Source organism: Thalassophryne amazonica, chromosome 3 (assembly GCF_902500255.1).
Source record: "Thalassophryne amazonica chromosome 3, fThaAma1.1, whole genome shotgun sequence".
Taxonomy (NCBI): domain Eukaryota; kingdom Metazoa; phylum Chordata; class Actinopteri; order Batrachoidiformes; family Batrachoididae; genus Thalassophryne; species Thalassophryne amazonica.
The window spans coordinates 132,011,241-132,038,360 of record NC_047105.1 but is presented as its reverse complement, the minus strand read 5'-3'; the positions used below and the strand labels follow the sequence as shown (position 1 = coordinate 132,038,360).

At 39.2% G+C, this 27,120-nt stretch overlaps 1 protein-coding gene across 3 annotated transcripts in view; it reads right to left on the bottom strand.

Moving 5' to 3' along the window:
- The window catches only part of trnt1 (tRNA nucleotidyl transferase, CCA-adding, 1), a 45,392-nt gene that overhangs the window by 5,614 nt on the left and 12,658 nt on the right, over positions 1–27,120 (bottom strand). Inside the window, exons 3-8 of one of the 3 annotated variants that reach the window (XM_034167451.1) lie at positions 19,906–20,044; positions 18,570–18,696; positions 18,225–18,418; positions 16,545–16,798; positions 3,064–3,309; positions 2,084–3,026 (exon numbers count right to left, since the gene is read on the bottom strand). In XM_034167451.1, coding sequence (XP_034023342.1) covers positions 3,064–3,309; positions 16,545–16,798; positions 18,225–18,418; positions 18,570–18,696; positions 19,906–20,044 — 960 coding nt within the window. In that variant the 3' untranslated portion in view covers positions 2,084–3,026. The other 2 variants (XM_034167450.1, XM_034167449.1) reach the window with 2 other exon arrangements.

Below are 27,120 nucleotides of genomic sequence, written 5' to 3'. Positions count from 1 at the left end.
TTGTATGGCCTTGCCTTACAATATAAAGCGCCTTGGGGCAACTGTTTGTTGTGATTTGGCGCTATATAAAAAAATTGATTGATTGATTGATAAATCTCATTGGAACGGCACCAAACAAAAGTTCCAGCATAATCACCTTGCCCAATGCAGATTCGAGATTCATCACTGAATATGACTTTCATCCAGTCATCCACAGTCCATGATTGCTTTTCCTTAGCCCATTGTAACCTTGTTTTTCCTGTTTAGGTGTTAATGATGGCTTTCTTTTAGCTTTTCTGTAAATCCCATTTCCTTTAGGTGGTTTCTTAGTTTGGTCACAGATGTTGACTCCAGTTTCCTCCCATTCGTTCCTCATTTGTTTTGTTGTGCATTTTCAATTTTTGAGACATATTGCTTTAAGTTTTCTGTCTTGACACTTTGATGTCTTCCTTGGTCTACCACTATGTTTGCCTTTAACAACCTTCCCATGTTGTTTGTATTTGGTCCAGAGTTTAGACACAGCTGGCTGTGAACAACCAACATCTTTTGTAACATTGCGTGATGATTCACCCTCTTATCTCTCGTGTTGGAGCCATGATTCATTTCAGTCTACTTGGTGCAACAGCTCTCCAAGGTGTGATCACTCCTTTTTAGATGCAGACTAACGAGCAGATCTGATTTGATGCAGGTGTTAGTTTTGGGGATGAAAATTTACAGGGTGATTCCATAATTTATTCCTCAGAACTGAGTGAGTCCATATTTTTTTTTCCTTCTGCTTGGTCTAAAAAAGTAACCGTTACTGACTGCCAGAAAGAAAGTTGCCATTTGAAATTACTTTAGTTTTGTGTCATGTCTGTGATCTGCTTTTTTTCTACAAAATTAAACAACTGAATGAACATCCTCGGAGGCCGGTGATTCCATAATTATTGCCAGGGGTTGTATCCATTTTGATGGTTGTTTTCCGTTTTGTTCCATGCGTTTTTGTTTTTTTTTTGTCCATTTTAAAGCATTGGAGATCATTGTAGATGACCAGCCTATAATTTTTTGCACCCGCATATAAGTTTTCCCCTCTCCAATCAACTTTTTAATCAAACTACGCTGTTCTTCTGAACAACGTCTTGAACGTCCCATTGTCCTCAGGCTTTCAAAAAGAAAAGCATATTCAACAGGTGCTGGCTTCATACTTACATAGGGGACACCTGATTCACACCTGTTTGTTCCACAAAATTGTCGAACTCACGGACTGAATGCCACACTACTATTATTGTGAACACCCCCTTTTCTACTTTATTACTAATAGCCCAATTTCATAGCCTTAAGAGTGTGCATATCATGAATGCTTGGTCTTGTTGGAATTTTGAGAATCTACTGGTACCTTGTTTCCCATGTAACAATAAGAAATCTACTCAAAACCTGGATTAATCCTTTGTCACATAGCACTACTATTATTCTGAACACTACTGTATGTGGAACATTCATGCCAAATCTGATGCTTGCATCACCAAGTGAACAATTCTGGCCAAAAATCATACTTATCTGCTCCACTATTGAAGATGAGCGAGTGAATGAGCAATTCCAGCTCAAAAAACACCTATTGTTTAAATATAACCATGTATGAGATTATGTGGAATTATGTCACATACCTCTTACATAATTGATTATACATTTATAGACTCCCACCACCACCCATATCAGCAACCACTTCATTTATAAAACATTACCACTGTCAAAACCACAATTACCAATATCACAAACCAATGTATATTTTGTGTTGCCGAATCACAACATGCCATGAGATATGGTAGACATGTCATAGGTTGGATGGTTGGATGGTTGGATGACTGGCTGCCCCCCCCGCCGCCCATCTCAAACTTTGGTGGTTTAAGCAGCAAACATGTTTGCGTTTATATTGTGTGACATCATTCATTTCCTCCCACAGCTGACGGCCTGAGGTGCCCGTCACTGAACTCCAGTGTTCCCTCTCATCATATTAATCTCTGTGGTGCAAGTGATCAGCATAACCACATAAAGTACTGCGAAATACTAACACATGACTACCTCACAGGAGACTAATACACAGCTGAATCCTAACTGTGTTCAGCAGTTTATTTTACAGTTTCACTTCCTTTAGGATGGACAGATGGACGGACCGACTGAGTACAAATGGTAAAGATAACTCACTCCAATAAAATCCCTTTTCAACTTGTTGGCTGGGGGGAGAATTTTAAATTTATTCACTGTGATGAAGTGAAAATTTTAAGTGCCCATCATAAAAAACAAGCAAAAGAAGGAGAGAAAAATAGAAGTAATGTTCATCCACAGAATCAGCTGTGATCTCAGGGTATACAGAGGGAAGCAGGTGAACCAAAACCAGCATGTGGTCATTTAAAATAAAATTGCACTCATAAAACATCCAGTGGAATGGGAACAGTATCTTGGGAAGACTTTGATTCGACATTGATTTTGGGTACCGAGTCCTTCTGCTTAAAGCTTTCCTTAGATACTGAGTACTCTTGATAGATTTACCCATTTCACAATTCATGTTTACATTCAGGCCTGTGGCCAATTCTTCCAGAGGGGAGGGGCCACATTAAATACCAGTTTAAATCACTGTGACAGAAACTTGAGTGACCGTTCAGTTTCTTTGAAACAACAGTGAAACAATGACTGTCGTCTTGTTAGTGAACGTCACACAGCAGCAGAAGGTACGAGGACTCCACGCAGTGACCACATGCAACTACACATCAACACCACCGCCAGATCCACCTGCAGCAGCCATGACATCACTTCCTGTCCTGCATGACACCGTGAACACCCCAGTGACCCAATCAGTCTTCAGGAAGCTGGTCTGATCCAGAAGGACATTTTCAATGTCAAAATATGAAAATGAACCAAGCAAAAAACAATTTGTTTCAGATTTGGATTTGTAATTTGTACCCAATCGTAGTTTATGAAGATCACCCAGAGTGCTGCAGCAGCGGTTTTTGAGCTGTACGTGTTCACCTGAGTACTTGTTCAAACTGCATCATTGTAGACGTCACACACAGAACGCGGATAAACGCCTCTGCTCAGCCACAGATCACGTTAGGACTTTAAGTAACTAAGCAATGTGTCTTTGTCCATTTTATATCCACTTTTCTTCCAGACGTCACGGAGATTCTGCAAAGCAGCGCCGATCTCTGTGCCTGACATAACGCCCAGCCGGCGCAGGTCGTGGCCGCTGACGGGGAACAGAGGGATGGACCACGTGGAGAGCTCCGCCAGCAGCTTCTCTTCACCCTGATACTTCAGCAGCTCACACACTTTACTCTGGACGCCCACCTCCCGACTCTTAACACACGAGAGAGAGAGAGAACCAAATTAAAAAGGAAAAACCACAACCTTCAAACAGCTCACTGTTCATGTGTCATAGATTCAGTCCTTGTTTGACAGATTTTAACTTGTTATTGACCATCACATTCATTTTGCAGCAAATCAAAATCCAATCTGACATTTTATAAAACTATGAGTTTTTATTTTAAACAGCCAGTCTTACATTCAGGGGCGGTTTGTTCATGAGGGTGATTTGGGTGACGCACTGCCAAACCAGAAGAGGTGGGGGTTTTTCTGCCCGTGTCTACCCGGTACAGAGTGTTCCAGACCGTTTGATCTGCCTCTGAATGCCATTGTTGAGTTAGGCCCCGCCCATTCTGACACGCTTTCAGTCAGATTGAAAAAATTGCTCCACCACATCTCCTACAGATCTCATGTAAAAATCAGTATTTTTCACAAACCAGAGCTCTCAGTGCAGTCTTTATGGTTTCTGGGTGTGCACAGCATGTTACGCATTTAAATCATACACAACTGTGAAAAGCGCGGACTGCGGCGTCCATCAATGCTGCGTTCAAAACCCCTGTGAAACTCATCTGTCATCGGTGAGTGTGTTACCATCACGCAAAACAGTTTATTTTTTGTTATTATGGCTGACAGAATAACATCAATTTACATTAATTATAGCTTCAACAGTGCTTCTATTCACAGCGCTTCACTTTTTCCACATTTTGTTATGTTACAGCCTTATTCCAAAATGGAGTAAATTCATTTTTACCTTCAAACTTCTACTCACAACACCCCATAATGACATCAAAAAGTTTTTGAAATTTTTGAAAATTTATTAAAAACAAAAAATTAAGGAATCACACGTACATAAGTACTGACACCCTTTGTTCAATACTTTGTCTATGCACCTTTGGCAGCAATTACAGCCTCAAGTCTTTTTGAATATGATGCCACAAACTTGGTGCACCTATCATTGGAGGCAATATTGCCCATTCCTCTTTGCAGCACCTCTCAAGCTCCATCAGGTTGGATAGGGACTGTTAGTACACAGCCATTTTCAGATGTCTCCAGAGATGTTCAATTGGATTCAGTTCTGGGCTCTGGCTGGGCCACTCAAGGACATTCAGAGTCATCCTGAAGCCACTCCTTTGATATCTCGGCTGTGTGCTTAGGGTCACTGTCCTGCTGAAAGATGTCTCTGTACATTGCTGCATTCATTATCCCTCAATCCTGACTAGTGTCCCAGTTCCTGCCGCTGAAAAACAGTCCCACAACATGATGCTGCCACCACCATGCTTTACTGTAGAGATGGTGCCTGGCTTCTTCTTCTTCAAAAAAAAAAAAAAAAAAAAAAACATCAGACCATAGGATTTTGTTTCTCATGGTCTGAGTCCTTCAGGTGCCTTTTGGCAAACTCCAGATGGGCTGTCATGTGCCTTTTTACAAAGGAGTGGCTTCCATCTGGCCACTCTACCATACAGGCCTGATTGGTGGATTGCTGCAGAGACGGTTGTCCATCTGGAAGGTTGTCCTCTCCACAGAGCAGAGCTGTGAAAGCTCAGGGGATCCAAGGAATTCTGCAGATTTCATCATGGGGGTGGGGGGTTGCTAGTGTTTTAGTCTGTAATCGTCACCGAGTTTTTAAACTGCCTATCGCAAAGCGTTCTTTTTTATGATATTGTGCAAGTTTTATAAATCTGTGCACACTGATCTGTATAACAGATCAGATCCATGGAATTCTGCGGAGCAAAAATGCCTCTCTCAAAGCGTGGCTGTTACGACTGTTGTTGTAAAGCGGGACTGGTTGGTTGCTACAGCGATGCTGCATGCCTACTGCAAGACGCTGCTCTTTAAGCTAAAAGTAGCATATCGACATCGCATACTTTTAGAGCCATCAAGTTTTTAAAAGAACAATTTTGCAGCATGTCTGTGTCACAGAGCGACATCAGAGAGGGAAGATGGCAAGAAACACTGTTTGAAAAAAGTTTAATAAGGACAGGAATCCAGGGAATTGGCGCTGGCTTGAATTTAAAGTTCTGATTTTCAAAATATTCTTCAAGCTTTAGCTGTGGTTTTTTTTAAATGCTTTAACAGTCTTTTCAGTCTTCATGAATTTCATGTAGTTTAATTGTTCTGAGTTGATGCATAATTTGGTTTACAATTAAAAGGTAAATCATACCAGGTCCTACTTCTACGTCGTATTCTGTTATTTCAACATTATCATTGACAGTTCAAATGAAAGGTTGAATCTAGGATCATTTAAATATGCCTTTCATTTGAGATTTTTTTTCTTCCAGGAGATGCTGAAAATGTATCATTAGATACAAAATTCATTTTGTTTCCGGGGCCTCATGTGCCCTAAACCCTGGCTAGCATTAACTATTTCAGAAATAAAACCATTTTATACAACCCCTGGCAATAATTATGGAATCACCGGCCTCGTAGGATGTTCACCATATCTCATGGCATGTTGTGATTCGGCAACACAAAATATACATTGGTTTGTGATATTGGTAATTGTGGTTTTGACAGTGGTAATGTTTTATAAATAAACTGGTTGCTGATATGGGTGGTGGTGGGAGTCTATAAATGTATAATCAATTATGTAAGAGGTATGTGACATAATTCCACATAATCTCACACATGGTTATATTTAAACAATAGGTGTTTTTTGAACTGGAATTGCTCAGTCACTCTCTCATCTTCAATAGTGGAGCAGATAAGTATGATTTTTGGCCAGAATTGTTCACTTGGTGATGCAAGCATCAGATTTGGCATGAATGTTCCACATACAGTATCATTACATACAAAATTCATTTTGTTTCCGGGGCCCCATGTGCCCTAAACCCTGGATAGCATTAACTATTTCAGAAATAAAACCATTTTATACAACCCCTGGCAATAATTATGGAATCACCGGCCTCGTAGGATGTTCATTCAGTTGTTTAATTTTGTAGAAAAAAAAGCAGATCACAAGACATGACACAAAACTAAAGTCATTTCAAATGGCAACTTCCTGGCTTTAAGAAACACTATAAGAAATCAGGAAAAAAAAATTGTGGCGGTCAGGAACGGTTACTTTTTTAGACCAAGCAGAGGGAAAAAAATATGGACTCACTCAATTCTGAGGAATAAATTATGGAATCACCCTGTAAATTTTCATCTCCAAAACTAACACCTGCATCAAATCAGATCTGCTCATTAGTCTGCATCTAAAAAGGAGTGATCACACCTTGGAGAGCTCCAAATGGACTGACATGAATCATGGCTTCAACAGGAGAGATGTCAATTGAAACAAAGGAGAGGATTATCAAACTCTTAAAAGAGGGTAAATCATCACGCATTGTTGCAAAAGATGTTGGTTGTTCACAGTCAGCTGTGTCTAAACTCTGGACCAAATACAAACAACATGGGAAGGTTGTTAAAGGCAAACATACTGGTAGACCAAGGAAGACATCAAAGAGTCAAGACAGAAAACCCACCCGGAAGCAAACATTTGCAAACATCAAACAAATGTTCATATAATGTTTGTTTACTGTTCAGCAAGTTTGCAAACGTTCATGTAATGTTCGTGATGTTTGTCTAATGTTTGCATGGAAGCGAAAATTTGCGAACATCAAGTGAACGTTCATAGAATGTTAATTTACTGTTCAGCAAGTTTGCAAATGTTCATATAATGTTTGTGATGTTTGTCTAATGTTTGCATGAAAGCAAACATTAGACAAACATGTAAGCAAACATTTGCAAAAATCAATCAAATGTTTATAGAATGTATGCTTAATGTTCAGTGTGTTTGCGAACATTCACATAATGTTCATGTTGTATGTGTAAAGCTTGCCTCTAAATAAAAGTATAAATTAAATTATTATTTAATTATTACAATTATTTTGTAAAATTTCATATTACAGGAAAACATTAAATATCATTTACTGCCTACAGAAAGTTAATGTTGGACTCCATTTAAATTATGGGTGCAAACATAGGTAGAATGAACAATAGGAAATGATTTCAACACTCATGGTAACCAATAATATGTCGATTTATGATTTATTCAGACCTACTGAATATACGAGAGTAGGCTGAAAAGTTCTAAGGCTCCCCATGAAGGAGTAATGCATTAACTGCATTATAGTGAGCCTTAGAACTTTTCAGCCTACCCTCGTATAATTTCAAGATTACTGTGATAAACTGACAGAGCTAACTCAGAAACATGTCTTGGGGCAACTTGCATAAACATGCACTCTGTTAATTGGAATATTATTTTTGCAATAAAAAATTTACATCACTACAGACTGTGATTGTCAGCTACTGAAATATGTTTTTTTATGGAAACAGACTGCAATGGCAGCTTATTATCCAGAAGTCCCACAGACCTGAGTTACATACATTTTGCCATATTTTCTAAAAGCATAATATCTTTAGCATTTTTGGAAATAAGGAAAAATACATTAAAGGTATTAAAATTGATTTACAACATAATGTTTTCAACATGCATGAGCAGGAAACATTGACATTTAAATAAAACAGCTCATAGACAAATAATATTTTTTACTGGTCACTTCACAACTTGCAGTTCAAACATTATCAGACATGTTTTTAAACAAACATGCTGAACATGAGATGAATAGTCACACGTCACAGTCTAACAGTGTTTGGTGGGAATTATTACCATAACATATTTCTTCCTTTCTGATTCCTTTAATTTCAGCTGCTCAATTCATGTTTTCAGTGAGGCATGATATTTTAATTATCCAGGGTAAAACATGTACATTGTACACATTATAACACCTGGATACAATCATTTCTGAATGTAAAATGCAACATTCTCATTCTGGTAAAAAAAAAAAAAAAAAAAAAAGCTTGTAGTGCTCTCCACCAAACAGTTGGTGGCAGTGGTGCACCGAGTTGGGTTAAAACCCGCTGTTTAACAAAGAAGAAGAAGAAGAAGAACACGACTTGGCTAACTAACAGTACTGCATGCTCTCCGTTCTCTTTTGGCAAATAAAAGTTTATGTTCAAGACGTTAATTTGCCTGTTCAGTCTCTATACTACGATTAAGAGACCACTGAGAGCAGAAGAGGAGACTAACGCTGGATGATCATCGACTGGATCACAGAAAACCAACACAACCACGAGTTAGCAGCTAGCTTCAAATGGCGAGGCCTTCCTACAGTCATCACGAGGTAATGGAACCTGATGTGAGCACAAACCCATTTTAGACAGAAAAGACAGAACTTGCTTGAAGCTTGATTATGCCAGACATGGACTAATGAGAACCAAACCAGCACATTTTTGACTAGCACGGAGCTAACGTTAGCCACAGAGAGGCACAGGCCTAATTCATATTTTGTCCATGTTTTAATTTATTCTGATATTAAGCCAGAAGCCTAAAGGTGTCAGTAAGGTGTGTGTGGGCATCTCACTTCCAAGGACATGCAGGTTGGGTGAATTGGAAACTTTATAATTGTCCAGGTCTCACTTATAAAAGAGGTCTCAATCTCAAAGGGACTAATTTGCTTAAATAAATGCTAAATTTAAAATATACATAACTTTTTATGACCATGACTAATATATATACTCTGTCTTTAAGTTTAAGTTTAAGTAATGTCAGTGCCCAGAAAGAGACTTTATAAAGATAAGTTTGATAATATTTTCGATCATTGTTTGTTCCCCACCACAGTAACCATGCCTGCTGCCTTAAGAGTTGTTAAATCACTGAATCCTCCATCTGACCAGTCGGTTGAGTGTGTGTCTGCAGTTGATTCACATCAGCCTGATCCTTATCCAGAGGTTTGTACTATAATGGTTAAATAAGATTGTTCAGTGTCTTGTGCCAGAAGATTCTAAAAATTCACATTCAGCAAGCAAAATATTCAAAATTTCTGGCAAGAAATATTCTGTTCTATTTGGGATATAATTTGAAAATACAGTAAAATCTGCCAGTAATGAAGTTGTATATACTAACTTTCCTTATTTAAAGAAATAATTTACAGGTCTTGTTACTTAATTGACATGTTTATTTATTGCTGATATAAAGTTACAGAATTCCTTTTATAAAAACTCAGTTTCTATGTCCCTTGCATAATGTTTCATTTGCATAGTGTGTGCATACTGTCTATGGTACCATACACTTGAAACAGGAGGACTTGTATGCTATACTACTGAGGTTTACCACCTTATCTGGTGTGGGAAAAGTGATCTGTCCAAAAAAAAAAAAATTGAGATTCTTTTGGTGGGTAAATAGACCTGAGAAAGCACCAGAATTAGGGCTGAAACGATGAGTCGAGTAACTTAAACATTTTTTGTAATCGAATTATTCGAGGCAAATTCTGTGCCTCGAAGCTTCGTTTAATGTTGTAGCACATATGTCAGGCCTGTGTGTGGCGCTGCAACATCCGCAGAAAAAAAAAAAAGGCGAGCATAACAGCTAATCAAATTAGCAACGATAGCTACCGCTTTCCAACGTGACACAGAGTAAAATAAAGCCTTTTAAGAGAAAGATGGTCCATACTGATCATCTGAAATAGACTTACTGTGCATTTAAAGCGAAGCAGTGTGTTTGTCTATTTTTCTGCTCTACGTGGGGAGGGACTATTGACCCGGTGGCCAGCTGCTGTCTCTCTCTGCCCAGCGTGAGGAGCTCTCAGACCGGGCGAGTCACAGCTCTGTCCCCAGCTACATTGACAAACAGCAGAAGTCCACTCTTTCTTCTGTGTTTACCTCAGACTTGCACTGAGTGTTTCACTTTTTAATGATGCGTTTTTGGGCAACACACAACACTTCACGAACACGGTAACTTAAATAATAAAAAACTGACTGCGATGCTGCATGTTCAACCTCCAGCTGAAATGCATCTGCTGAAGAGAAAGAGGGATAAAAAAAATCACGCAGGGACCCAGGGGACCCTTTATTTAAAAAAAAAAAAAAAAAACTTGGTTAATTTTTACAAATTGGACAAAACAAAATAGAAGGCTACATCCCATCGCCATTTCAGCAAAATGACAGTGACATTGTGTCATTGTTTATAGACAGCCCATTGATGTTTAAAACACAAAAGTACTTTTTATCCGATTACTCGATTAATCGCCAGAATAATCGATAGAATACTTGACTGCTAAAATAATTGATACCTACAGCACTAACCAGAATGCATTTGAGATTTCACATTTTTCTGGGGGACAACCACCTGACCAACCATCAGGGCCTTGCCAAGATCTTTCAAGTTTGTTTGTTTTTTTTTTGTTGTTTTTTTCCTCCATGGCTCACTTTCATCACTGAGTGGTGGCCAAGTGGTTAATGCGCTTGGTTTCAGTGCAAAAGGTTCCGGGCTCTCCATGTAATGCTTTCTCCATGTAATGTGGAGTTGCATCAGGAAGGGCATCCGGCGTAAAACCTGTGCCAATTCAACATGCAGATCCACCTCAGATTTGCTGTGGCGACCCCGAGTGCAAACAAGGGAGCAGCTGAAGGGACTTACTTACCTACTTACTTTCATCACTCAGTTCATTCACAGATTTGTCCGTGCTGAAGATGAGAGGTCAACAGCATTGGTTTAATCCTTTGTGAAGCATAGGATTTAATGTAAAGTGAGAACTTCTGTATTAAGGTTGTAACATATGGATCTATATACATTTTGTGTTCCAGGAGAAACAGAATGACATCATTCACAGTATCAAACAGCTAAATGACAGAGTTGGTGCACTGCATCCTTGGACTGTCCCTGAAAGTGTCGGTTCCCAGACATACCAGGAGAGAGAACAATGTGGACGCTGCTAAGATGATCATCTGAAGAATGGCCAGCTAAACCAGAAGTGTGGGCTTGAACCAATTCCAAGCAGTGCCTGGAAGTAATGGGCCTTCCAGTAAAGTCACTCAAAGAAGTGAGTTAATGTGTTTTCTGTTTGTTAGATCCTCATCACCTTAATAAAGTTTTGCTGTTTCATTTTTTACACAGTATATTATGAAACATGCTGTATTTATGGAAATACGGTAACTAAAGCCTTTCACATTGCATGCTTTATACGCATCAGGCAACGCGTCGCGTCAACGCCTCCCACACCCCCGACGCGTTCCATGTGGCAAGGGGGCGGAGACTTTTGCTCAGATGTTTTTTTTTCTCTCTTTCTTTCTCCAGAGGAAAGCTGAGTGATCGCCATGTTGTATGTGCGTCGGTGAACCACGAAAAAGCTTTAATACAGCAGTCAAATTAATTTTGAGGTTTAAAAAAAAATTTGCAAGGATTTTTCTTCAGAAAACTGCTCTGTATAAATGAGCAGTCCTGTGACACCTTCCTGTTTTGTAGGCATCAGTGGTTTCTGCCGCTAGTCTTCCATGTTTGGACCCGACACATTGTTTCTTTTGGACAGTGTGAAGCTTTGTCACAGTTCAGAGCGGCAAAAGTTGGATTGGGTTGAACTTTTACCACGTCAGCCTGTTGACAAGCAGGAATGTGCACACTCCCGGCAGAAGCGATGGTTTAGCTCGGCTTTTGACGTGACGCTTCAGACGCCTCTAAAAAGCAACGCGTTTCATTGAAAATACTTTCTAGACCGATTTGTGGCGCCTCTGATGCTTCCAAAGCATGTGGTGTGAAAAGTCCTTTACACATAACAGTGGGTACAGAGGATTAATCATTTTTGTCTGATCTGCTTTCACCTGTGTGGTATACCTAATTGATAACTAAATTGAGAAAATTCTGGAAGCAATATAAACAGCTTGTTAAAAATATAGGGCCTGTCCAATAAGGTGCTGAGTTGAATACCAGTTATGACCATGTAGCTCAAATTATACAATATCTGAACAGAAAAATGTATATAATTGCTTATGACTAACAAAGGAAATTTTCAACTTGCAGCTCAAGAGTACTAATGACAGACTTGATGGTGAGGACGAGGGAACCAGGCACCAGAGGAATGCCCTAATCAATACCTTAACTGCATACACCCCTGGAATGGAACAAGGGAAGTATACAGTAACAGTCATTGTCAGGGGCGGCTTGAACGCTACGGCTCCTGTTTATCTTTGGCAGCCAGGACAAGTCAGGAACTGTCAATTGCCAGGGACGTGCCACAAATTTAGAGTTGTCATGGCAACTGCAATAAAAATCACATCAATGGACAGTACTACCATTATTTCTACAATTGTGCCATAATCCGAAGATGTCCTGTCCGAGCAGAATCAAAGAAGTATAGACGGGACCATCCTGAACTTTTTCCTGACCCAGATTACAGGTTTGAAGAACTAACAATCTTGCAAATCTGTTTTTTTTGGGGGGGGGGGGCGGCAGTCACAGTAGAGAGGCACCGTGACGTCTGGTCTCTGGCTGCGAATCCAACATGGCAGAATCCACTTCAAAACAGCTTCATTTCTGTGTAAATGTAACATGTCCATCATATATTATGTAAAAGCTACTGAAAAACACTTTGAAAACACTGTTTTCACAACCTGATAACACCTCTGCAGTGATTTACAAGGAGCCACCAAGACACCCAGACAACTTAGGAGAAGTTAATAGGCTTACGTGGCTGTGACTGGAGAAATTGTGCACAGTGCAAGCTTTGCATTTTGCATCACTAATCTTAGCTTCATAGTGGAGTAGAGCACAGAAGGATTTTCTTTCACCAAAACAGATCAAATCCAGGCATCTCAGGTGTATCTTCTGGCAATTTGTAGCTAAAGGTTCAGGTCTTCTTTTTTAAGAAAATCCTCCTCTATACAACTTCATCATGAAGATGGATAACTGGTGATACAAAATGCAAAGCTTGAACTGTGCATAATTTCTCCAATCACAGCCACGTAAGCCTATAACTTCTGGGTTGTCTGGGTGTCTTGATGGCTTTCCTCACTCTTCTTCTTCTTGCACACTCACTCAGTTTTTCAGAACTGTTCATGCAGATTTACCATAGAGTGCCATATTGTTTGTATTCTTCATAATTGATGTAAATAAAGTCTAAACCATTCAGTGGCAGCTTTACCCTCAGAGAGCCTCATCCACAACCACCACAAAAGACAGGCAGTACATGGTATTAAGAAGAGGGGTATGTAATCTTTTGATCAGGTTAATTTGAGTAGTTTGTGTTGTCATTATGATTTGAAAAGAGTAAACACTGTTGTTTGCCGGTAAATGGCTTCACCCAACCATGAACCATGAGCGAAAAAAAAGTTTGTTATTATTCATATTCTCTGAAAAATGGCCAAAAAAAAAAAAAACTAAACTTCTGCCAGGGTATGTAAACTTTTGGCCCCACCTGTATACATATAGATTCCAATTAAATAATTATTAAGAAGACTGCACATACGGCTGAGGGTATTTTATATGATATCGGGGTTTATGTTCTATAATATCAAAGCTTATGGTCAGATTAGTAGCATTACTTAATTTGCATTGTACATGGAATATTTTTGATTAAATTTAATTTTACCTCCAGAGAACCTTTTTTATTTGGGGATTAAACATTAATTTCAATTAATAATTTTGTATTATTTTTGTATATTTTTTTCATCGTGAATTTCCTCAGGAAATTTGATTGTAATATGTTTGTGTTAAACTGTTCAGTTTCGCTAACTGACTAATCTGACTAATGTCATACTGAGTCTTCAAATCTGCGATTAAAAACTTCCATAGGAATTTTCTCAGGGAATTTATTGATAGTAATGTTTGTGTTAAAACTGTCCAGTTTTGCTCTTAAGTATGACTTTTATTAATTGTATGTAGATGTCTAAAAGATTGTTGTAGTTTTTGTTTCAAGTGGTGATTTATGTTTAAGTTGAATTTATTTTTGCTCCTAAAATGTGTATTATTGGTTGTATGTAGATAAATAGATGAATTATTTATTTTTTTTTTTTAAGGTTCATTATTAATTCTAGAAGAGTTATTCTTATATCTGAACATTTTTTTGGAGTAGCGTTTGTGGTTTACTGCTTAAGAAATGTTTTGTAACGTTGAAAATTTTTCATTTTATGTGCTTTTTGAGCAATGATGTTTAATTCTGTAAAGATGAATTCCTTTATCAATTAAGTGATTTCAAAAGTTTGTCCATTACTTATTGTATATGTTCCACAATATAATTCCACATTGCAAGTCACTATTGAAATAAAACCTATTGAATTTTAAAACATTTATAAAGTTTGTTTTACTTATTTTTTTTTTTAGTTCTCAATAGGAACAACCACAAAAATTGTAGGTAATTGAGCAAGAACATTGCATGAACATATGAACAAAGAATGAGGACAGGTAATGTTCGCATGCGAACACTACAAATGTTCATTTAATGTTCTGCTGCAACTGTTCATTTGGTGTTTGTGAACACTTGTGAACGTTTGTATAATGTTCATTGAATGTTCGCATGCAAACATTACCTGTCCTCATTCTTTGTTCATATGATGTTCATGCAGTGTTCATGCCACGTTTGCAAACGTTCTCATGCAAACGTTCAATGAACATTCAAAGAACATTTGGTTTCTGGGTGGGTACTTAAAGCAATATGTCTCAAAAATCGAAAATGCACAACAAAACAAATGAACAGATGGGAGGAAACTGGAGTCAACGTCTGTGACCGAACTGTAAGAAACCGCCTAAAGGAAATGCGATTTACATACAGAAAAGCTAAAAGAAAGCCATCATTAACACCTAAACAGAAAAAAAAACAAGGTTACAATGGGCTAAGGAAAAGCAATTGTGGACTGTGGATGACTGGATGAAAGTCATATTCAGTGATGAATCTCGAATCTGCATTGGGCAAGGTGATGATGCTGGAACTTTTGTTTGGTGCCGTTCCAATGAGATTTATAAAGATGACTGCCTGAAGAGAACATGTAAATTTCCACAGTCATTGATGATATGAGGTTGCATGTCAGGTAAAGGCACTGGGGAGATGGCTGTCATTACATCATCAATAAATGCACAAGTTTTGATATTTTGGACACTTTTCTTATCCCATCAATTGAAAGGACGTTTGGGGATGATTAAATCATTTTTTAAGATGATAATGCATCTTGCCATAGAGCAAAAACTGTGAAAACATTCCTTGCAAAAAGTCACATAGTGTCAATGTCATGGCCTGCAAATAGTCCGGATCTTAATCCAATTGAAAATCTTTGGTGGAAGTTGACGAAAATGGTCCATGACAAGGCTCCAACCTGCAAAGCTGATCTGGCAACAGCAATCAGAGAAAGTTGGAGCCAGATTGATGAAGAGTACTGTTTGTCACTCATTAACTCCATGCCTCAGAGCCTGCAAGCTGTTATAAAAGCCAGAGGTGGTGCAACAAAATACTAGTGATGTGTTGGAGCATTCATTTGTTTTTCATGATTCCATAATTTTTTCCTCAGAATTGAGTGATTCCATAATTTTTTTCCCTCTGCTTGGTCTAAAAAAGTAACCGTTACTGACTGCCACAATTGTTTTTCCTGATTTCTTATAGTGTTTCTTAAAGCCAGAAAGTTGCCATTTGAAATGACTTTAGTTTTGTGTCATGTCTGTGATCTGCTTTTTTTTTTTACAAAATTAAACAACTGAATGAACATCCTCCGAGGCCGGTGATTCCATAATTTTTGCCAGGGGTTGTATACATTGTGCCTTCATTCTTCAAAGTCCATGTAATTGGACAAACTAAATACAAATAATTAGTCTATGTAACAAGATGACTCCTGAGGGAAGCCACCAAGACAACTATTAAGGATCACAAACACACAACTCCAGAGTTGTCTGTCGTGTCTACACTCATCTTCTTGAACATCCATCTATCCATTTTCTATACCCCCTTACTTCGTTTGAGGGTCATGGGAGGACTGGAGCCTCTCCCAGCACGAGACGGAGTACACCCTGGACAGGATGCCAGTCTGTTTCAGAGCCACATGCAGACAACCATACATGCACGCGCACACACATACAGTCAATTTAAAGTTTCCAAGTCACCTAATCTGCATGTCTTTGGATGTGGGAAGAAGCCGGAGCAACACGGGGGGAACATGCAAACAGGATACAGTGTAACAGCCGACTGTTAAGGCCACAAAAATTATGGAAGAACAGTTGAACAGCTTATAAGTTAAATGAACTTCACTCTGATCACCTGCTGTCTATGTTTTACAACCATCACTGCTCATTAACCAAGGCAGCTGTGCCCAGCCAATCAGGGGCTAGGATACACCAGACGTAACTCATCAGCTGCAGCAGGTAAACACAGAAAACATGCAGGACTCTGAGGAGACATTCAGCACAACGTCAAAGAAGCAGAAACAAAACTTACATCAATGATAAAGTCGGTGAAGGGTTTCAGGCAGTCCCTCTCATCTGGGCTCTTCCGAAGCTCCCGTCTGAACTTGTTGAGAAACAGGGCCAGAGATTTCTCCTCCCTGGACACCTTCAGTCGAAGGTCCATCTTCTCCACGTCAGCTGTGCTGTGACACAGAGCAGCCACGATGGTCATAGGTTTGGGAGAGTGGGCTTTGGCATTCTGCCACACATGCTTCATCTCCTCAATGTCACCATCGGGGGGTAAGCCTGTGAAACAGCATGGATGTAGGCATGAGCACAACTGTTCCACAGCCCTTAAAGCTCTGTCAAAGCTTGCAGATAGAGAATATATAAAGTGGTGTTCGTAAGTTTACATACCATGGTAGCACTATTATTTTTTGGGGGGAGCATTTCTCAGAGAATATAAATGACAACACAAAAACTTTTTTCCACTCATGGTTAGTGTTTGGGTGAAGCCATTTATTGTTAAACAACTGTGCTTACGTTTTTTAAAATAACAGAGAGACCCAAATAACCCTGATCAGAAGTTTACATTACCCTGTTCTTAACACAGTGTGTTGCCCCCTTTAACATCAATGACAGCTTGGATTCTTTTGTGGTCGTTGTGGACGAGGCTCTCTGATGGTGAAGCTGCCATTGAATATGTCTTTGAACTTTATTTATATCAATTATGAAGAAATACAAACAGTATGGCACTCTATGGCAAATCTGCATGGAGTAGACAGTTCCTAAAATCTGAGTGATTGTGCAAGAAGAAGAGTGAGGAAAGCCACCAAGACACCCAACAACCCAGTGGAGTAGAGCGGAGAAGGATTTTCTTTCACCAAAACAGATCAAATCTAGGTTTGCATCTCAGATGTACCATGTGGCATTTTGTAGCTAAACTTCCAGATCTTTTTAAGAAAATCCTCCTCTATACCACTTCATCATGAAGCTGTATAACTGGAGATACAAAATGCAAAGCTTGTACTGTGAAGAATTTCTTCTGAAGCACATGTAAACGCAAGAGACTGTTTTCTGTTAAATTTAACCTTTATTTTACCAGGTTAGTCTCACTGAGATTGAGATCTCTTTTGCAAGGGAGACCTGGACAGTTATAAAGTTTCCAATTCACCTAACCTGCATGTCTTTAAATGTGGGAGGAAACTGGAGCACCCAGAGGAAACCCACACAAACATTGGGAGAACATGCAAACTCCACACAGAAAGGCCACAGGTGGGAATCAAACCCATGACCTTCTTGCTGTGAGGCAACAGTGCTAACCACTAAACCACCGTGCTGCAAACACACTGGACTGTAAATACAGATAGTGTGAAAAAGAAAGGTCAGCGCCAACTGTACTTCCTCAGGAGGCTCAGATCTTTCAATGTCTGTAGAAATATGTTGCAGATGTTTCATCACTCGGTGGTCTCCAGCATCATCTTCTATGCTGTAGTGTGCTGGGGCAGCAGGCTGAAGGCAGCTGACATGAACAGACTCACAAAGCTCATCGGGAGAACTGGCTCTGTCATGGGGGGTTGAGCTTGAGTCTGTGGTGGAGGTGACTGAGAGGAGGATGCTGAGGAAGCTGCTCAGTATCCTGGACAACACCATTTACTGTTTCTGTGCTCTGGCAAAATAATTTCCTTCAGGATAAATGAAGTTGATCTTATCTTATCTCTCTCAGACTCACCGATATACTGGGCCAGTCCCAGGCTGTATATCAACTCCAGAAGTTTGTCAGCATGGTTACCAACCACAATCTTCTTTAGTTCAACCCAAATCCGTTCTCCTGATATAGCCGCCAATCCGTGTCCATTTTTTCTGATGGCATCTAGTGTCTGTGTCTCATGGTCATCAGACTCCAAAGCTACCCTGCCATAGAACCTGGAGTGACAGAGGGATCAGGTCACATGTTTGTTTGGTAGGTTTTTTTTGTCATTTAAACAAGACAAACAAAACTACTGTCCCCACTCCTATAGAAAGATTTTGCGTATTCAGTTTAGTGCAGAGTACAAAAAGATCAGGATCAGCTCACCGAAGGTAGCGTAGTATTCTCAGGTAGTCTTCCTGAATCCTGTGCTCAGCACTGCCAACAAACCGAACTTTACGGTTCTGCAGGTCTTCATATCCATTGAAATAGTCATATAATGTGCCATCAAGTCCTGTAAGAGGAAAAACAACAAAATGCAAAGAATTTTGCCAAAAATGTGAATTATCATCCTGGTGGCCATCAGGGATCTGCAAAATTCAGAATTTTAAACTTGTAATTCTGCAACCTCAATTCAAAATTCAACTGAAATTCAAGAAATGAATTGAAATTCAAGAGTCCTTTTCAATTCAATTCTGAATTTTGCACAGCCCTGGTGGCCATGTCAGGTCAGGTCTAGGAACATGTTCTGCATCCACCACACTACAGAATCACCTTGAACCCTGGATGTCAGTTGGGCAGAAAACCAGCTCATCCTCACCTCCGAAAACAGCCATTTATCCGTCACACCACCACTTTTACCACATGAAACACTACTCCATCAGTCTGTCCACTCAGAGCTCTTTTCAGTGCTTCATTATCATATCAATTCTACTTGATTATTGATAGAATGCCCAAATCAGTGAAACTGCAAACCACGTTTTCATTGCTGCGTATTCCTCTCAGGACAGCATGCACACATACACACACAAGAGAGCCGTCAACGCCAGACACAGTAGCTGCTACGCTATCTGGCCCGTGAGCAAGCATCTGTCAGCCGCCCTCGTTCACCTGACAGTGGTCTGTGAGTGAGCGTTTAACAGAAGTCATGCTCATCATGTCAATGTGCCGCAACCGGTCAATCCTGAGGATGTAACCGTTTGTGCTAAGTTGAACGCCCAGTCATCAAACATCATAGGTATAATTGCCTGGAATTATTTTTCTGGATCAATAACCACCAGTTTTTAACGTATGTATTGTGATTGTTGGTGTGGAGCTCCAATCAATATTCACACCTGCTGTGTGCTTGAATGCAGCTGAGGGGTCCTCTGCTGCGAATGTTTTAAGGCAGTACAGTTGTTAGTCTGACTGAGTGTTTCAGTGTGTTACCGTACACCTCTGAGTCTCGCCAAGTAACCATTCATTTGAAACAGTCATTCTAACAGACCTCAAGGATCGTCCAGACAGACAACTTTACAACAGCTGAAATACGAAAATAAATGTGTCAAATTGAGCACTTGTACAAGTTCTCACATCATTTTCTACAAGTTTTCATACCATTTACACGCACTCTCCCATGATGACACCTATTTATGTGTACCTTCTTACTGAAATACCAATTGTGGTATCAACTCCCAAAAAGACTTTTCTGTCGGCTTGTTAACGAGCAAACATTTGCTGTTACCTAAAAACATGGAGTTGATGGTGAGGTCTCTCCGCTCGGCGTCCTTCTCCCAGTCAGTGGTGAACTCAACCTCAGCATGGCGCCCATCAGTCTGAACGTCCACCCGCAGTGTGGTCACCTCAAAGTTCTCATTGTTCAGCTGTAAACATGAGAGAGTACTAGAAACTAAACACACGGTACTTTGGATGAAACACTCAAACACAGAAGGGACGGACACACGCACAGTATCACTCTGTGATGTTTAAGGAAGAAGAAAAATAATGGCTCATTTTTTTTTATAGGTGGTTGTGTTTATCTCAAAACTATAAGTAATGCTGTGTTTACGTGTCAGCTGTAAGCAGAAGACGATAAACCAAATGTTCTGTTGTTTTCAATGAGAGGCTGATTACAGCAGCCACACATCACGATGACAATTCCCATCAAGTTAAAAATATTCAACTTTTGCAGCTTACTGCAGCGAGGACAACAGACCAGATGTTTTATCTTTAACAAGGAGGAAAAATGGGAAACAAGAGAAGTATTAAAGTGCAGAGACTCAAACAAAATGTGATGTATTATGATACAACTGTGCTTTTAAAAGAACAGTCAAATACCACACTGCAGGGGTTTTCAATGGGAGAGTGAGCCCCCCCAGAGAACAAATGAATAGCTGCGCTCCCCCCAACTAACACACATACACACAATTTCAACATCTTTGTGTGTTTCTTTTGATTCTTTTACATGTTAAACACATTTTAAATATAGTCATGTGTTTTTAAGGAACTGTCTAAAGAACTTTCTATTCTTTCACACATTTTACACCCTTTTCAAACATTTTAAATGTGTTTTTAAAAACTTTCTATTCTTCTATTTTATCTTTTATCATATTTTAAACATCTTTTAACATTTAAACATCTCTGTTTTTAAATGTCTTTGACATAACTAACACATTTTAACAAATAATATTACTTAAACTTTTATGCATATTTATCTAGTCTCACCTCTTGTTCAATGAGAGCAATGAGTCTGGCTCTTTGACGCACACAGGTGGCTGATGCGAGGATGCACTGTGGAGAGGAAATGAAGATTGTCCTCTTTGTTTTTGGTTGCCCAAAACTCTTGTCTTCTCACTGGTAGATTTACGCACTAAAAATATATCCATTTTTCTCCTGGCATGTTAGCTAACAATGTTTTCTTTTTTCCTTCCACACCCACCCCCCCTTCTTTTTTTGTTGGTTAACAGTGTTTACAGTTATTTTTTTGCGCCCCCCTAAGAACTCTGGTGCCCCCCAGGGGGCACGCTCCACAGTTTGAAAACCACTGCCATACTGATACTCACAGTACTACAGTTGCAGACATAAGTACAGTGACACCTTGGTTTAAAAATAAATAAAATAAATAAAAATAACTGACATTTTCCCCCCAACTGTTCCATTTGACTAAATGTTTGTCAGGTCAGGTATAATGCCTACTTAATTTCCATATACAGCTTTTTAAAATAATAGTTACAACATATTTTGAAATATTTTAATTTAACGGTAATCATTATACAGTAAATATTTTGACTTCAAGTCATAACTATGAGATAAAATATCTCTACATCACAATTTCTATTTACTAGAAGGCACTCAGAGAGGGCATACAAAATACCCACTTTAACATCTAGCCGCATTTCCAAAGATTTTATATAGTATAATATAGATAAGTTAATAATGATCTATTTTCATGCCCACCCACTGTGAACTTACTTTCACCATGGAAACCTGATTAATGTTGCATGATAATGTGCTTCCATAAAAAAAGAGCAAATCACAACTTCTTGGTATTGGCAGAAGTATTCACATCTGAAATGTTAAATCATAAATTAACAGCAAAAACTGGACCGTACTCGTGTTAATGGGGTTCAAACGCAGGTACCCTTCCACTGATTTTGCCATTTTTTGCATTGGCCTTGTGGTGACATATCAGGACATTATATCCTTCACCAAGACTACTGCCACAATAAAGACAACACGACACATGTGATATCAAAATGAAGCTCATTACTGCTGCTTCCAATAGGAATGAAACATGATAAACTAAAAGAAGCATAAATTCACCAGTGTCATACAGTTATACATCTACCCACTTTGAACTTATTTTCATCCAGAAAATCTTTTGTGTTTTGCATGATAGTGTGCCAACAAAAAGAACATTATGACATAATGGTATTTCAAGAAACTTTGTCACCTTTGGATGGCTGATTTATAATTAAACAGCACACAGGCTGAGCTGCAGTGTTGTTGTGGTGGTTCAGGCAGCCTCCCATCATCCCCGTCAGATGGAGCTCAGCAGTTTTGTTCATACAGTGATGTCACCCATGGTTAAGTTATTTACAGCAGGTAAAATGAGTACTGAACATGTCACCATTTTCTTGGTAAACATATTTCTTGGTGCCACTGACATGAAATTTTCACCAGATGTCAGTAACAACCCAACTAATCCATACATGCAAAGAAACAAAGTACAGAAATTAAGTTATATGTAATAAAAACGGAATGACAGGGAAAAAGTATTGAACACGCTTACTGAAATTTATTTAATACTTGGGACAAAAGCCTTAATGACAGATTCAACACGCCTCCTTGGCCCATTCTTCCACATAGCCATAAAATCGTGAAGGTTCCATGGATCTCTTTTATGAGCTCATCTTTAGTTTTTTTTCCATAGATGTTTACTGGATTCAAGTCTGGTGATTTAGTTTAGTTTGATTTAGTTTCATTCTCTGAAATCAACTGAGGAGTTTCCTTGGCTGTGTGTTTGGGATCACTGTCTTGCTGAAGTGTCTACCCTCATTTCATTTTCAACATCCTGGTAGATTTTTTTTATTTTTTTTTTTTTTTTAATCAAGAATGTGTCTGTACAGTTTTCCATTCATTCTTCCTTAAATTATGTAACGTTTGCCAGTGCCGCATGCTGCACAGCAGCCCCACACCATGACGATCCCACCTCCAAACTTCACTGTGGGTATGGTGTATTTGAGGTGATGTGCAGTGAAATTTACGGTGTGCATTATGTAGGAGTGTGTACATGTATTTGTACTGAACCGTATGGTACACACACGATGGTTCGGTTCACAGAACGCACGCAGAATACACAGCTTGACTCTGCACAGTACGATTACAGACACGCGCTTATTTGTTTCTGTAAGTCACTAACATTTCATCATTTCCAGACTGTCACTCCAGTTCCACTCTGTGTCCGTGTCTGAGGCAAAAAGACGAAACAGCGAGACAGTGAATGGATCATTCAGTCAGAAACATTGGGACCATAGACGAACTCGGTTAATTTAACTTTTTCTTTCAAAACATGAACCTAAAAATGAAATGTACTGATATGGGTGTTTTTTTTTTGTTGTTTTTTTTATTTCACTAGGACATCACAAATGACTGATTAAAAAAGTTGCAGAATGATCTACCTGAATAAACTCTGGTAGACAGGGGAGATGATGGTCTAGTGGTTAAACACTGGGCTTGGGACCAGAGGATCCTCGGTTCAAATCCCAGCCTGACTGGAAAACCACTAAGGACCCTTGGGCTCCCTGTCTGTAGTGAGCGCCTTGCATGGCAGCTCCCTGACATCAGTGTGTGTGTGTGTTTGTGTGAATGTGAGGCATAATTGTAAAGCGCTTTGGGGCATCTGATGCAGATGGAAAACCACTATATAAATGCAGTCCATTTACTATTTAGAGAGGTTAGGCCCTGCAGAGTACAACCAGTATACCAGCAGAGCTGGATTTCTCCTGTTCTTTTCACAACTGGCAATTTTTGCCAGTTGCTGGACGTTCTGTCTGCTCTGGAGAGGAGTTTCAGTGAAAGACTCATCCACCCTCGCTGTGTGAGGAAGAGATTCCGCAGATCGTTTCTCCCGGCTGCTGTCAGAATGTACAATGAACAATGCTAGTACTGTGGTAACCATAGCCACCAGGTCATTAATTACCTGTTGTATTTATTAGGTGCAATAATTTAACTTATGGTGCACTCAAGTCACTTTACATATATTACATTACATTACATATTACATATATTACTTATATTTTAACCTGTCCATATTGTAAATATCAGAGTAACTTATCGTTCAGTCATTTTATCTGATCACTCTCACATCCTGACAGTGTATATCATCCCGGCAGTGCAGCACTGAACTGAACAGTGGTAGCCTTAGCTTTACCCGGCACTCAGTACTTTTTTAGTTCTTGTTTTTAAGAGATGCTTGTTTGTTTTATTGCATGCCCTCCTGTCTACTCCTACTGTTCTATGCTGCGATGTGACACTGAAATTTCCCCATTGAGGGATGAATAAAGGCTTTCTTATCTTATCTTTTATTTACATGGCCTTTCCATGCCGTTACTTTTTCAGACAAAAATGAAAGTACAATGATATGCACATGTAACCACATCTTTTATGGTTCTGTCATTTCTGTTGAAGATACTCAGACATTCATAATGTTGGAAACACACAGTAATTATGTCCACCATGGCCTTCATAACAGAGTGGAGGAATTTAGTAATGGAGTGGAATATGCTGGTGACGGAGTGGAGGTAACAGAGTGGAGTGTTTTTTAAGTATATGGGTCATAGCAACCATGCAGTGAGGCAAAACTTGACGATTCCCATTGATGTCCCTAAGGTCCTCTTTTACTTCTTTAAAAAGTCACTCTTAGGTTTCCATGGAAATGGCTACAAGTAACAGAGTGTAAATGAAAAAGCATACTTACCTGATTTCAGTTATAAATGAAAATGCAACAGAAAATGCAGGCCACTTCACCATGTGCCTACTTGCACAAGAAAAGAGGTTTACATAAATGTGTCAGCAAGGATTAAATCTGCTGGTTTCCACGTTTCCATCCAGGGGGAGCCACTACATTAGGTGGGAACGGAGTGGATTTTCCAGGACACCAACAAAAATGGATTTTTTTCAGACTGTTGGGAGGATAATGATATTTGTTTTTGGATTGGGGGGGGGGGGGGGGGGGGGGGGGGATTAACTCTCTGGGGTCCAAGGGCATTTTTTGGACAGTTCACTCCCCTGGCATAAATGTTTTATTATTGCTATTAACAGCTCTCCCTGCATCCCACAATCAAGATTTATGTCTCTTTTTTTCAGGACAACCTGTGCTTTCATAATATATTTGCTTTTGTTGTGTTTTATAAGTGTAATAAAGGTTTACAATAAAAATAAGGAAGGACAAAGTAAAGCGAAAAATCATTTTCCACACATTTATTCAAAACACACAGCAAACTATAATAAACAACTGTTTTGACATTTTATAAAGGTAATTTGAGGTCTTGTGTGAAAGACTGTACAACAAAAAGGTTCAAACAATAAACACAAATGCACATTTTGAACAATATATACAAAATGGTCTATGCATTTTTTTGTCTTCATGGTAAAAGCAACAGAGTTATTCAGTAACATTCACATGCAAACTTGTGGAGCAATCCTGATAGTTTCATACTCTTTGTTTGAGCAAGTGAGATTGTCATTAGAGGCTCTCCATCTGCTTTCACTGATCGCTGTGCATAATGGTGCAGGGCGCATTTGGAGCCCAACAGTATGTACTCACTGGAGCACCCAGGGGGCTATTCAAATGGGCCAACTAGTAACATATCACTCCTGAAAACAATCTTTGGCTTTTCACGTGAGGTGAATCTGCCCTACGATTAGATTTTGGAAAATCATGCGACGGTGAACCAATTCTGTTTGGACACTCACACTGCATCACACAGCTTGTATGAGGAGTACAAAGATGGCCGATGGCTGGCTCGAAAGTCCGCGGAGTTAAGTTTTCAGCAAAAAAAAAAAAAAAGTACGTTTCTATCTAATATCATTAAAAAGTTATTTATAATTTAGTAAAGCTTGGTCTTAGCCATCGTATATGATGGCGTCGGCCCCAGAGGGTTAAGCAAACCTGACAGTACCGGTTAAGGCAACTGTTCCTTGGATTGCGGTTAAGGAAAATATACTTAAATATGAGCCCAACAATGAATCCACCCTGATTTGGGACATGACAAAGTAAAACAGACATTCAATGCTGCAGTACAAAAAAAAAAAAAAATTGATGAAATTCAGATCTAATACAGTTACGCATTCTGAGGCTTAACCTGCTTTATAATTTGACAAGTATTTTTTCAAGCACTAACCTACTAAAAATGTACAGGCTCAGACGAATATTCACTGTGCCCCAATTGAAAAAAATGCCACCAACTTAGAAATGAACATTTTACATGAATTAGTGTTAAATTTCATGGATGAGACAGCAGCCGAATAGCGACACTGGTGGAAAACATTAAAACCACTAAACATTTCACTCATGGTACCAACATGAGACAACATGAGTAACAAAACACTAAATCCTCTGGAGTCCAGGGTATGGTTGGCCGTTTTGACTACTTTTGGTTTTACCTTCATAATTTAGCTTTAAAAAAAAAAGTTTGCTTTGCCTTGTTTGGTATCTTTTTGTCAGCATAACCTCACGTATGTGACTTTACAGTTTTTCTTTCATTCTGACATGCCACATTTCACAGTGAACCGAAATCTGCACTGAAACCTTATATCTGAATATAAATGTTTTTGCCGTTTTCACTGTGAAAACCACAAATATGTTTAACAAGCTATTTTTATAACTTAGAATGCAAACATAAATTGTAAATTTCAAAAACATATGTTCAAATGTAGGAAACAGTTATATATAACTATTTACACCAAAAATTCAGCAAATGCTTCAGGCGTTTTTTTTTTAACAGCTATTTACAAAACAATAAGATGCCACACAAATTATATTTGTGCCACTCGGAAAAACAATTCCTGTCCAAATCAAGACTTTTCTTACTTGTGTTTGACATGTCACAGACCTGACACGTCCTCCTGTCTCCATGAGGAGGCAGTATTGGGTGCTTGGAGGCTATTTTTTCTCTCTTTAATTTGAGTGACATCTCGACGGACCCATGTGGGGAGTGCCGGGGTCAGTGCACATTGCCGTCATGCGTTCCCACCAATCGTAAAGGGGAAGAACTCCAGCAGCTAGAGGTATCAAAACGGTCTGATGTTCATGCACGTTCAGCTTTGGACGTGCCTCTCATACCAAAAGATAAAAGGGGAAATCATGGTTTTCCTTTTCCAACTGTAAATGCCCCAGAGTGGGAGGGGGGGAACCTGTTCGCAAGCGCACCACTGGTTAAAGCGGTCAGAACAGAGA